This window comes from Maniola hyperantus, chromosome Z, assembly GCF_902806685.2.
Source record: "Maniola hyperantus chromosome Z, iAphHyp1.2, whole genome shotgun sequence".
Classification (NCBI taxonomy): Eukaryota; Metazoa; Arthropoda; class Insecta; order Lepidoptera; family Nymphalidae; genus Maniola; species Maniola hyperantus.
Genome location: NC_048564.1, coordinates 13,617,102 through 13,630,807, shown reverse-complemented (window position 1 = coordinate 13,630,807; position 13,706 = coordinate 13,617,102). Strand labels below are relative to the sequence as shown.

The 13,706-nt window shown below is 39.8% G+C and overlaps 1 protein-coding gene across 2 annotated transcripts in view; it reads right to left on the bottom strand.

Annotated features, from left to right (window-relative positions):
- Nucleotides 1-308: 308 nt before the first annotated feature.
- Nucleotides 309-13,706, bottom strand: part of LOC117995429 (carboxyl-terminal PDZ ligand of neuronal nitric oxide synthase protein) — a 160,746-nt gene continuing 147,348 nt past the window's right edge. For both annotated transcript variants that reach the window (XM_069508657.1, XM_069508656.1), the window contains 3 exons: nt 8,518-8,751; nt 6,172-6,306; nt 309-4,264 (listed from right to left, as the gene is read on the bottom strand). In XM_069508657.1, coding sequence (XP_069364758.1) covers nt 3,410-4,264; nt 6,172-6,306; nt 8,518-8,751 — 1,224 coding nt within the window. In that variant the 3' untranslated portion in view covers nt 309-3,409. The remainder of the gene's footprint in view (nt 4,265-6,171; nt 6,307-8,517; nt 8,752-13,706) is intronic.

Below are 13,706 nucleotides of genomic sequence, written 5' to 3'. Positions count from 1 at the left end.
TGGTTTTCAAGCACTGATGAATTTTGGACAAGAAGACATCTCGAAGCTTCCTGAACGCTGCCCAACCGCGTTGGATTCAGCGGTTGACCTCTTTCTCGAAATTGGACCTACCCATCTGAATTGTGTGTCCTTGATATATATATACCTACTCGTCTACAATTTCGAAAGTATAGTATAGTAGGTACAGGTAAATAATACAACACTAGTCGACATTAGATGTCTGTTTTTATTTAGTTTTACCGATTCATTTATGTGTTTGCTGTAGTAACATTGACTAAAACATTTAATAACAGATAGGTACCTACTCCATAAATATGATACATCAAGGTAGCTAACAGAACACTTATATCACTAAGTTATTATAACAGAACAACTTACACAGCACTTAGGTACATCATCAGGAAATAATACATGATTACTAGGATAACATTAATAATAAGTGTTGGTAATAAATGTGTACCAATACAAAAATTTACATTATAATATTAAATATGTATCACTGTTGGTTTATTGGTTTGTTTATTTGTTTGTTGGTCTGTCCTCCAATCATAGGATACTTTGTATCCCAGAAAATCAAACTGTTCTAACGGGAATTTCAAAACTCTAAATCCTCATGTACATTTTTTTGTCTAAATTTATTTTTGCTTCCAATTGTAACATAATATTACAATTACGGATTTATTTTTGGACATTTATTCATGGTTCAAATGATTACAGGATAAAGATTTTTTTAAATAAAAAGATAGATGATAGTGTTCTCTTAGATACTTTTGGTCTTATCTTAAGGGGTGTACACTAATTAACAGTAATTTCAAATGCTACCATAACACCTACCTGTTGTAATTCACCTACGAGCATATTCAACACAGATTTAAAATTATTGTTCGAGGTTCGAGAACAAATATAATAAAATCTGTACAGTTTAATAATTTAGACTAGAATATTTTGTAAAGACGACAAAACGAATTTCCAGAACATTAATAGACTTACTTATGTTATGTTCAAATTAAGATAGTGAGAGAAGTGGTATCAGAATTTATATTAGACTAAGAGCCACGCGTGCCAGACTTTCGTTATTTTATAAAAACTGAAAGTTTCTCTGCGTATTGCACAGGAAAAACGATCAGCGACTATGAAGTTTGGTTCGTGGTGGCTTTGGGAGATAACAGGAAATAAAGGTGTAAAAAACCTTACGTCAAAGTATAAAGTCCAATTTTTTTATATTTTCTGCGGAATAAAAATCACGGCATGCATTAGTATGATGGCAACCCCCTACCAGCACCCTTAAAGTTTAATAAAGTTTAAGGGTGTCTGGCAGGGGGTTGCCACGATTCTAATAATTGTCTGGCAATACATGCCGTGACTCTAATACTATTCCGCAGAAAATATAAAAAAAATAGACTTTATACTTTGACGTAACATTTTTTACACCTTTATTACCTGTTATCTTCCAAAGCCACCATGATCTAAACTTCATAGTCACTGATCGTTCTCCATGACTTGTGTTGAAGGCAATACTACTCAGAGAAACTTTCAGCTTTTATAAAATAGCGAATGTCTAGCACGCGCTGGCTCTCTGTCTATAATTGAATAATACTCCGTGAAGATACATATATGTGATATTGCAATATGATATGAGTGTAATTAATATCATTATTGCCCTGTTATTGTATTATTCGACACAATCTACACACATAATGTAATATTATGTAGGTATATTTATAATATACTTCAAATGATTTATAACTGAAAGATTCATGGTTTCAAAATTTTATGATTGAGCCCAAATACTGTTTCTAGGTGCGGTGTAAATAAAAGCGCCTACGAACAGTAAAACACACTCCGGGATATAAATTATGTTATAGTCCGGTCAAAATAGACATTCAAGGTTACAATATTTCGCATAGGGCTAAAAATTGGTACGCATGTTGGGAACATCAATATAAATCAACGGGGACTTTTCACAGTTCATTATTCATGCGAATTATTGTAATATCAAATGTCTATTTTGACCAAACTATAGAACATAATTTATATTTTTAGCTTTAAGTTAACTGGTAATCCCGCACTTGCAAACTTTTAAAATGCATGCCGGTTTGCCAGTAATTGGGTGTACACTCTAAATTTTTTCTCTGTGAATTGTAATTGTTATTTTATAATATGTGTACTATCTGTTGGCAAACCAATAAAAAAAAAAAAAAAAAAAAAAATCCCGCAATGTGAAATGAGCATAATATATATTATCTAACCGACTTATAGCTAATAGAACTATCTTAATTTTTTTAATACAACAAAATAGGACTTACTAATCTTTGGCACGAATTTTTTTCATATTTTCAAATAATACGCAACTGAGATGTTTTTCTTTTAAAAATATATTTACAAAAAGTTTCAGAATTATTAAGGTTTGCTAAACTACTGTAAATAGCTAAGTATATAATGTTTAATACGATATGGACATTACGTAGTACTACATAATATAATATCTTTAGAATTACATTCAGGTATAGCATTCGAAAATAATTAATAGTTTGTTAATATACTTAGTATGAATATACATTTATAATAATACATTGCAATATTATTATAGAGTTTTTAAAAATACGCGTACATATATTATAAACTTATAATCCAAAACGCTATTGATATCGATGTGGTTTAAGAAAGTTTCCACAGCAACATCATTATAACGAAATTAGGTACTAGGTTCCGTTTGATATGACAAATTAAGATATGTAGGGGACACAGACACAGACGTATCAAACTAATAATATGTCGGACTAGATAATATTTTGATATGTAAATTAGGTTTTTATCTAGGTACAAACTACAGACTGCGTATTGGGCACAACTAGGAGACGGTTTGTTCCAATTTCACTATTGTATACGTACCTCCGTTTACGTCTTTCTGCTTCGCTGTTTCATATAACTTTCATCATTAGATCACCTTCATCCATAATGATGGATGAAAGTGGATAGAACAAGATTAGGCTTGGCACATATTTAGTCTCGACTCTTCTCTCAATATTCTCTATTCAAACATCGACACGACGTTTGTATAGCACCGTTTATAACGGGGATAAATTGAGGGACCAACTTAAATCAATTAAATTAATATAAAAAGTTTTCAAAAAACCCCGACTGCGGTTTGCACTGCAACTTTTTCAGTCCGCACATTAAAGTGCATAAAATCCGGCATTTTGATTTTTTAAGAATTTTATGTAGGCACACTCGCATCACTAATGACGTATCAATTATCAAAATCGGTTGAGCCGTTGAGTAGTTACGAGCGGACATAGGAACCAACTTACATACATACAGATCAAAAACAAAACTGTCCTATTGGGCTTCGCCGCAGTCGGGTAAAAACAGCTTAGGTAACTGGACTCAATTTTTCTAATAAATTAATTTACTTCGTGGTGTGCCTCGTCCATTGTGAACGGAGGGCGGTCATCATTTCGCTCCGATTGGGTACTTTCTCGCTGGTCGAGCGTGTGATGGGAGCGGCCGGCGCCGACGCCGCACCCGGCACCTGCAGCGTGGCGCCGGCCGGCGGCGGGCGGACGGGCGGCGCGGGCTCGGCGAGGCCGGCGGCGCTGCTCGACGGGCTGACGGGCACGATGAGCCGCACGCGGCCGTCCTCGCCGGTCGCGGTGAGCGTGCCGTTGTGCGACAGCGGCATGATGAACGGGACGGCCTCGTCGGAGCTCGAGCTGTCGGGCGAGGAGTCCTTGGACGTCGTGGGCTGGCTGGTGCTGTACAGCGAGTTCTGGGAGTGACCCACGCTCATCGCCTGCGCGACGGCGCCCAGCTCGTCACTCGAACTCGACTTGCCCGTGGAGCATTGTTGGCGGAGAAGGCTCGCCAGGTCGGAGTTGCTGCAATGATGGCTCAGAGGCGGGATGTGCGGGAACGCTTTGCAGTTTTGGTAGAAGTGTTTGTTAGTGCTCGGTTGTACATCCGTGCCGTTGGTGAAGGGCATGTCTCGAAACTTCGATATCAAGTAGGTCTGGATCTGGTCGTTTGTCATGTTCCCGAAGCTCGGCGACAAGCCGGCATTGTTTGTTGTTGGTCGTTTGTCGGCGGAGGTTGCGTCGAGGCGGCAGTTCGACAGATCGATGTTGTTGTTTTCGACGTTTTGGTTTATTTTGTTGCTCTGAGCGATGAACTCGATCAGGGCGTCGCTGGTGAGCGGTCGATAGTTTCCGTTGCAGGGGGAGACGGTCTCCACGATGGCTTCGCTTGCTTCGGCCGCGGCTCTTATCTGCGTGGAGCATCAACGATTAGTTGCACCCACTGTTACAATCGCTTCAGCTAACATCAACTGCAACACCGATCACATCTAGGCCAATGCATTTCAGCGAACAAGGAATAATTCATAAGGCTAATTCCTTATGCTTGCTAAAACAGCTATGAAGAAATCTCTGTTTAGAGATAAGCATTTCCAATGTAACTTAATTTATTATTACTTTGTAACTACAATTTTGTTACATGAAAAATAAAATAAATAAATAAATAAAATATGTACCTATAGGTACAACTAAAAAACTCATGCTACGTAAAAAGCAACAACCTACTTCGTTTCAATCCATCGAATAGAGACCATTTTGAAATCCGTGGTGCTAATAATCAGATTGAAAAGGAGTATATTTAGGTGACCTATACAAAACAGCGATTATTGTGGTTATTTGAACCACTTTAGTTATTATGGTTGTGATAAAATAATGAACATTCTAATTATCTCGATCATATACTTACATCAACGACAGGGTGATTAATTCGTCAAACATTCACTGATTAATGTTTTTGGTGTCCCTGGCCACTGGCACAAACTCGGTTAATCTAAATCCTTTGACAGAAATCGTTTCCTAAAACGCATTTTTCAGTACAATAGGTATAATGCGTACAAAATGAGTTATCACGCGCCGTTTTGACTTTAGGTACGTGTCAACTGTTATATCAAAAGGTCGGTTCTCCTTTTAAAATAAAGACTGAAATCGTACCTACTTTTGACATGACAGTTGACACATAAAGTTAAAATGGCGTATGACAACTTATTTTGTACGGACTATAAGTACCAATACAAATTTTGATTAATCGCTGTTTTTATACAATCGCAACAAAATTAACTCGGATTAAAAGTAACAAACAATCAACACAAGCAGACACATTAACGAATCAGCAGAACAATCTCATACAGCCGCACTCAGAGTCGCTTAGTCGTTACTTAAGGCGTTAATTAGTAAATTAAACCTGACTATTCATAAGCACTTTTAAAAAGTTTACATGAATAAAAAAAACATTCTATTCTATTCTATTCTATTCTATTCTATTCTATGGATAAGGAATGCCTTAAGTAACGATTAAGCGACTCTGAGTACGGCTGATACATAAACAGTGAGAATATGGATGTGTTAATTTAAAAGACAAATTATTAAGAGTATTACGAACAATGAAAATATGTTAGAGCGGTTACACACTCAACCGACCCGAATTCATGAAAATCATCATCATCATCATCTACCGATAGACGTTCACTGCTGGACATAGGTCTCTTGTAGGGACTTCCAAACGGTCTTGCGCCGCCTGAATCCAGCGCTGCGGCTCTAGCAATCATTCAGGACCATCAGTACTAAAGATTGCTTAAACGACATATTCTGTTCAATATCGTAAGATCCACGCCCGATGCGGTTGGCGCTCAAATGTCAAATGTCAGAAAAAAATGCGGAAAAGTTGGTGAATACGGGAAAACAAGCGCTGACTTATTAACAAATGACGGATCAACCAATCGCATGCATCTTGCGCCGACGTATCAACCAATCATGTGCACCCGCGCGGGCGGATCAACCAATTGTGTGCACCCGCGACAATGAGTCAGCCAATCACGTGCACCCTACCATTTGCATAATTGCTTGCAGTTGTGCTGATAATAATTCACTGCGGCTCAGCGATGTTTGCAATTAGCACTATCCTTATTTCACTGCAGGGTATACGGTGGTGGCGGGAATTAGTTGTTGAGTTGTGAAAATGAGTATGTATGATTTGTGATACATATAGTACCTACAGAAGAAAGGTTTTTCAAATACACAACTTACACACAACATACATGCAACGAAAACAATTTTTTTTTCAATAAAACGATCGTAAATATATATTGGCTCGAGTACGCACCTGTGGCAACAGTGTTAGTTGCTGAGCGCTTATTGGCCGGTTGTTCCCCTTTTCTTTCTCTTGCAAGTGTGCGACGAGAGCGGCGATATGTTCCAGCAACTCTTTATTGTGAATCAGCAGTTGGTGGGTGCGAGCCTGCAACATTTTTTTATCCTTGTTACATATCATGTGTAATACTCAACTAAATAATATAGATAGTAAGTTTATCTATTTTTATTCTATTTAGTCCCAGTACCTATTCAAAAATATTTACACTTTCAGATTTTTAGCGGTCTATCAGCCGAACTCAGAGTCGCTAATCGTTACTTAAGATTGAGTTAAAACGAGACAGATTTATGTGAGAGATACAGCTCTGTCTCGTTTTAACTAAACTTAAGTATCGATTAAGCGACTCTGAGTACGGCTGCATGAGTTAATTGAACATCAATTTTTCTTCTTCTTCTTCAAGTGCCATCTCCTACCGGAGGTTGGCAATCATTAAGGCTATCTGGATCTTGTTTACTGCTGCCCTAAACAGTGATCTTGTACTCATGTTAAACCACTGGCGAAGGTTCTTGAGCCAGGATATTCGTCTACGGCCAGGTCTACGTCTGCCTTTTATCTTGCCCTGTATTATAAGCTGCAGTAGATCGTATTTTGGGTTGCGCATAACATGGCCCAGATATTCGAGCTTTCTCTTTTGCACACATTTGAGTAACTCAGTGGACTTCCCCATTCTTTGCAGCACGGTGGTATTGCGTACTCGATCTCTCCATGAGATTCGCAACATTCGCCTGTACACCCATATCTCGAACGCCTCCAGCTTGTTGCTCATCGCTTGCGTTAATGTCCAGGCTTCGACTCCATACAATAAAACTGAGAAAACATAGCACCGTGCCAACCGCATCCGAAGCGGTATTTTTAAATTGCGGTCACAGAGAACTCTTTTTAGCTTTATAAAAGCGTTTCTTGCCTGTTCAATACGGCACCGTATTTCCAGACTGTGGTCGCCGGTTTCGTCAATCATGGTTCCCAAGTACCGATACCGTTGGACTCTTTCCAAAATTCCATGGTTGAGATACAAGGAGGTGTTCTGCACAGGTGATCGGCTGATTATCATATATTTGGTCTTCTTGCAGTTGATATTGATGCCGTATGAGTTGCTTGCAGAAGAAACTACATTGACTAATGCCTGTAAGCCTTCTAGACTATCCGCTATCAAGATTGTGTCATCCGCGTATCGAATATTGTTTATGGATACGCCATTTACCGTTATTCCCTGGTCAATACCGTCGAGTGCTTCATTAAATATTGCCTCCGCGTACCTATTGAAAAGCAAGGGAGACAATATACACCCTTGGCGTACACCGCGTAGCACGTCCATGTAAGATGATGTGTAACCGTCGACCCTTACATTGGCTGTTTGCTCCCAGTATAAATTCTTAATAAAACGGATATCCTTGTAGTCTAGGCCAGCTCTCGTCAAAACCTCCATAAGCTTTGTATGACGTACACGATCGAAAGCCTTTTCGTAGTCAATAAAACAGACATAGAGATCGCAATTTATGTCTAAACATCTCTGCATTAAAACTTGAAAGGCAAATAATGCATCCCTTGTCCCCAAGCCATCCCTAAAGCCAAACTGTGTTTTTGATATTAGTTGTTCGCATTTTGGATAAATTCTCTTGTGTATAATTTTAAGAAATATCTTGAGAATATGGCTCATAAGAGATATTGTCCTAAAATCACTGCAAGCTTTCGGATTTTTAACCTTTGGCAATGTTACAAATGTAGACTTCAGCCAATCAGCTGGAATTTTACCCGTGTCATAGATGGCATAAATTTTTAGTCAAAATAATTTATTTAAAAACTTATCATTTTTTGCATTACACAACAAGGATTCTCAAAACTGTCACGTAGGGAAACTGTTGCCACTTGCCAGTAAGTTGGCAAGCTGATCGCGCAACACAGACACGAGCGCAACAGTTGCCGCTGTTGCACGTGCATGATTCACCAAGCTTTTGACGACCTCCCTGGCACAGTGGTGACCGCTGTGGTCTTACTAGTGGGAGGTCCCGGGTTTGATCCCCGGCAGGAGAAATTTCAAAATTTATGATTTTTGAATTTTCCCTGGTCCAGTCAGGTGGGAGACTTCAGCCGTGGCCAGTTACCACTCAACCAGCAAAGTTAATCTGTCAAGCGAATTAGCATTCCAGTACGATGCCGTGTAGAAACCAAACGGGTAGGTATGTGTTTAATGAAAACTGCCATAACCCTTGGTTTGCCCACTTCCACCTTAGACTGCATAATCACTTGCCACCAGGTTAAATTGCTAATTTGTGTCTGAATAAAAAATAAAAAGCTTACTTGGGCCTCGCATCGCGCCGCCTGCTCCGCGGCGAGCTGATCGCGCAACAGCAACAGTTGCGCGACCGCTGCGTGCGTCTGTTGCGCCTGCTGCTCAAGCCGCTCGCGCAACAATTGCACATGGTGCTGCGCGCTGAGAGGGGTCACGGCGTCACCCTCCGACAGGTTCGTGTCCACTTTGGTGACGCACTCGGGCAACTCTGGAAGGTTGATGCTCGGCACTGGTTTGGTTCTCTGAAACAACAACATTTCATATTTCATCATCATCATGATCTACCCATCACCGCCTCACTACAGAGCGTGCTCCCAGAGTGAGAAAGGTGTTGGTCATAGTCTATCACGTTGGCCAAGTGTGGATTGACAGTCTTCACATACCTTTAAAACCATTAACGACATTATGGAGAACTCTCAGGCATGCAAGTTTCCTCACAATGATTTCATTCACTACTAAAGCGAGCGATAATTATTAGTTGTGTAAAACGCACATAACTCCAAAAATTTGTGGTGCATGGCGAGGATCGAACCCTCGACTTCTGATTAGGAGGCGGATGTCTTAACCAGTAGGCTATCACAGCTTTTTAGGGTTTCATACCTCAAAAGGAAAAACGGAACCCTTATAGGATCACTTTGTTGTCTGTCTGTCTGTCTGTCTGTCTGTCTATCTGTCGGTCTGTCAAGAAACCTACAGGGTACTTCCCGTTGACCTAGAATCATGAAATTTGGAAGGTAGGTAGGTCTTATAGCTGACATTCAAGGAAAAATCTGAAAACCGTGAATTTGTGGTTACATCACACACAAAAAATTAAATTGTGGTCATAAACTAATAATTAGTATTTTCAATTTTCGAAGTAAGATAACTATATCAAGTGGGGTATCATATGAAAGGTCTTCACCTATACATTCTAAAACAGATTTTTATTTATTTTTATGCATCATAGTTTTTGAATTATCGTGCAAAATGTCGAAAAAATACGGCTGTAGTACGGAACCGTCGTCGTTGCGCGAGCCTGACTCGCACTTGGCCGGTATTTTTTCATATTTACATTATAGGATTACGATAAGACCGCCATTAATGGTCTTTCAGACGTATCAGATCCACAAGCACAAACCACAGAAGTGAACATTCGCCAGGCACAAAATTATATATTTAACATTAAATAATAATTATGTATTTACGCTGTTGATTACTTTCAAATAAACAAAAAAAAAAAAACATGAAAAAGTTCTATGTTCACATTAATTGCAGTCGCGTTCAATGGTTGTCGCAAACGTAATGGTCTATATCGATGACATCTAACCGCAACCAGTCGCAACATTATTCATGCAAGTCACAACATGAATGGTATGTATAGCAACAAACGATCTTGATCATTGGGTCCCAATAGCTCTCAATGTTTACGAAAAGTAATGTTTATCTTCACACGGTGCAATGTTATTGGAATCGAGAGAAACAGTTTGGAGTAAGTTTAGACTTTAGAGTGATTTTCTAAGAGCTGCCAATTTCAGATTAAGGGGAATCACTCATATTCATCACTTTCCTATTACATTTACCTATGGTAAAACAGTATGTAGTAGGTCAGATAAGTTATCATCATCATCATGATCAACCTATCGCCGGCTCACTACAGAGCACGGGTCTACTTTCAGAGTCAGAAGGGCTACCACGCTGGCTATGTGCGGATTGGTAGACTTCACACACCTTTGAGAACATTATGGAGAACTCTCAGGCATGTTGGTTTCCTCGCGATGTTTTTCTTCACCGTTAAAGCAAGTGATATTTAATTAATTAAAACGCACATAACTCCGAAAAGTTAGAGGTGCGTGCCCGGGGTCGAACCCCCGACCTCCGATTAGAAGGCGGACGTCCTAACCACTAGGCTATCACAGCTTCGTCCAGCAGTTATTTTGTTGATACCTATACAATGTTGCGACATGGCAGAAAAACATATTTTAGTCTCTCCCATAATAGTATAGAGTTAGTGGATATACGAAGGGGACGTGGCGCAGGCGTGGTGTTGCTCTTTTGTGCTGTTTTCTAAAGAAAAAGATGTAAACATCGAAAACCTTCACTAAATTCATGTAAACTGAATGTGTATTACAGACCGACTAGACTGCGCTACGGTGAATTTGCATGGAATATACTCCATTCAAACTAGTTTCAAACAAAGATGGAATCACTCCACTTCACTCTTGTAGACGCTCTGAGGCTCTGACTCTTTGACGACCTCCCTGGCGCAGTGGTGAGCGCTGTGCTCTTATCAGTGGGAGGTGCAGTGTTCAATTACCGGCAGGGGAAAATTTCTAAATTCCCTCTGCAGGGTTAGCATGGGCGGGGATATAATTTTCTCCCCGGGGAAAGGATAAAATCTTTATCCCCTCCGACAGCTTTATCCACTCTCCGAGCATGGGCTCACGGGTGGATATAATTATCCACAGTGAATAAAACGGGGGACTTTTCAGTTTTTGGATCTTTTCCTTTTACCTTTATTGGGTTAATGGTAATTGGTATTTGGGACCTATGTTGGGTTTATGTTTGGGTTCCCAACCATATTCCAAACATAACCCAAACACAACCCAAACATAACACAAACACAACCCAAACATAACCCAAACACAACCCAAACATAACCTAAGCCCAACAGGTACCGCGAGACATGTTTTGATTTTTTAAGTTCTATGAGAATAAACTTAAACCCACGTCTAATGTCGAGGATAAAATTGTCCCCGAATTAGGGATAAACTTCTCCTCTCCCCTGTTGCCGTGCTTTGAGAGGTGGACAAGTAAATTTTATCCCTCGTCAGTGGATATAATTGGGGGATAAATTTTTTGTCTCCTGCCCATGCTAGGGGGGCAGGTTTGGTTTGGTGGGAAGGCTTCAGCGGTTGCTAGTTACCACCCTAACGGCAAAAGACGTGCCGCCAAGCGATTTAGAGTTCCAGTGCGTTATCGCGTAGAAACTAAAGGGGTATGGGTTTCATAAAAGCTGTCATACCCCTTCGCTTCTAGTCCTAAAACCTATGTCCAGCAATGGACACTAACAGGCTGATTGATTGATTGTGGTGAGAGCGTTTTTATTTTTTATTTTATTCAGATACGAGTTAGCCCTTGACTGCAATCTCATCTGGTGGCTGGTGGTAAGTGATGATGCAATCTAAGATGCTAAGCGGGTTAACCTGGAACGGATATGGCAGTTTTTCTTAAACGCATGCCCCTATGGTTTATACGCATCGTATCGAAACGCTAAATCACTTGGCGGTTCGGCTTTATCAGTAGGGTGGTAACTAGCCACGGCCGAAGCCTTAAACCAAAAATCCTTCTGGCTGCCGCTAACGTAACTCGCATCATAATGCGTACGAGTACCTACGTCGAAAAACCCAGAGTAGTAATACTCTGTCCGATGATATTATTATAGTTTTGATTTATCGGCCCGTTTCTCGGACTCGATGTGGGTGAGAGATCATTACCTATTCTATTTCGATACAACCGATATTGTTTCTATTTTTGTTATTATCTATCTAGATGGCGTTTGAAAGATGAAAGTGTTTCGCGATTCAGAATATTAAAAATCTTAATTTATCAAACTCAAACTCAATATATAACTCATAATCATAATCATTTATTTATTTTGCTCAGATATGGTAGGTACATGTATATTATTTACATGGGGTCTTAAAAATTTACATCTTCTATAATATAAAAATGAATCACTCAATGTGTTGGTCATCGCAAATCTCGAGAACAGCTGAACCGATTTCGCTAATTCTTTTTTATAATATTCCTTGAAGTACGAGGATGGTTCTTACGGAGTGAAAAATTTAAAAAATTTAAATCGATCGTTAGACGGAACGAAGTTCGCCAGGGCAGCTAGTCTATATATATAAAAGGAAAAGGTGATTGACTGACTGACTGACTGACTGACTGACTGACTGATCTATCAACGCACAGCTCAAACTACTGGACGGATCGGGCTGAAATTTGGCATGCAGATAGCCATTATGACGTAGGCGTCCGCTAAGAATTTTTGAAAATACAACGCCTAAGGGGGTGAAATAGGGGTTTGAAATTTGTGTAGTCCACGCGGACGAAGTCGCGAGCATAAGCTAGTATCCAATAAAAATAATGTCCAGAATAAGTAGGTAAAATTTTACGCTTTCTGATTGTCAACATTTTTATTTATAAGATGATATAGTGGTGATAATTAATACGTACTTAAAACTAAAGTACTACTTTTCTTAGATCAATCGATAATTTAAAATGGTTAGCAAACTTAAAACTAACAGCAGACGTGGATTTTACGAATTTTGAAAGACCCTCTATTCAATAATTCCTAAGAATTAATTTATTTTTGACATAGGTATCATCCCAATTTGCTGTCTCCTTCTAAAGATTGATGTACATTTCTTTCGGTCGCGTACTGTACTTAATAATACCTAGTACCTACTCACAGATCAGTGTTGGATAAAGATGATAAATGATAATATACAAAGTATGATATCGATGGTTTCCGTCACGACTGACGCCACGAGTGTCAGAGATTAGTGCACGCGGCCTCATGATAAGACCACCCGAACTTGGACGGGCTATCACGGTTACTATGTTTGCGAAAATGCTTCGCTATAAACATTTTCCATATGTGATACATACCTACCTATCTATAGTACGAGATAGGTCGAAATGGCAATCGGGGAGGGAATACCCCTGCACACCCGCACAGCCCCCGCGCTAACCCGGTGCGGGCGTGCGCAGGTGACGTGCGAGTGTGCGGGGCGTCCCCCCGCCTCATACCCCGATTGCCATCTCGACCTGTCGCGGACTTATACACTAGTCTCTAAATGTCTTCCAATAAACTGGTACACGTGCTTCGATCGTTCCTAATTTCCGTGTTACTTTGTTTGATTATTGCTGGAAGCTTTCGATCTGCTTCGGCTTCGTTTACTGATCCATGATCGATTTTGGTCTGAAAACCCTGCTTTTTTAGGGTTCCGTACCTCAAAAGAAAAATCGGAACCCTTATAGGATCACTTTGTTGTCTGTCTGTTTGTCTGTCAAGAAACCTACAGGGTACTTCCCGTTGACCTAGAATCATGAAATTTGGCAGGTAGGTAGATCTTATAGCTGACATTTGGGAAAAAATCTGAAAACCGTGAATTTAGGGTTAGATCACACAAATATAATAATCACACAATAA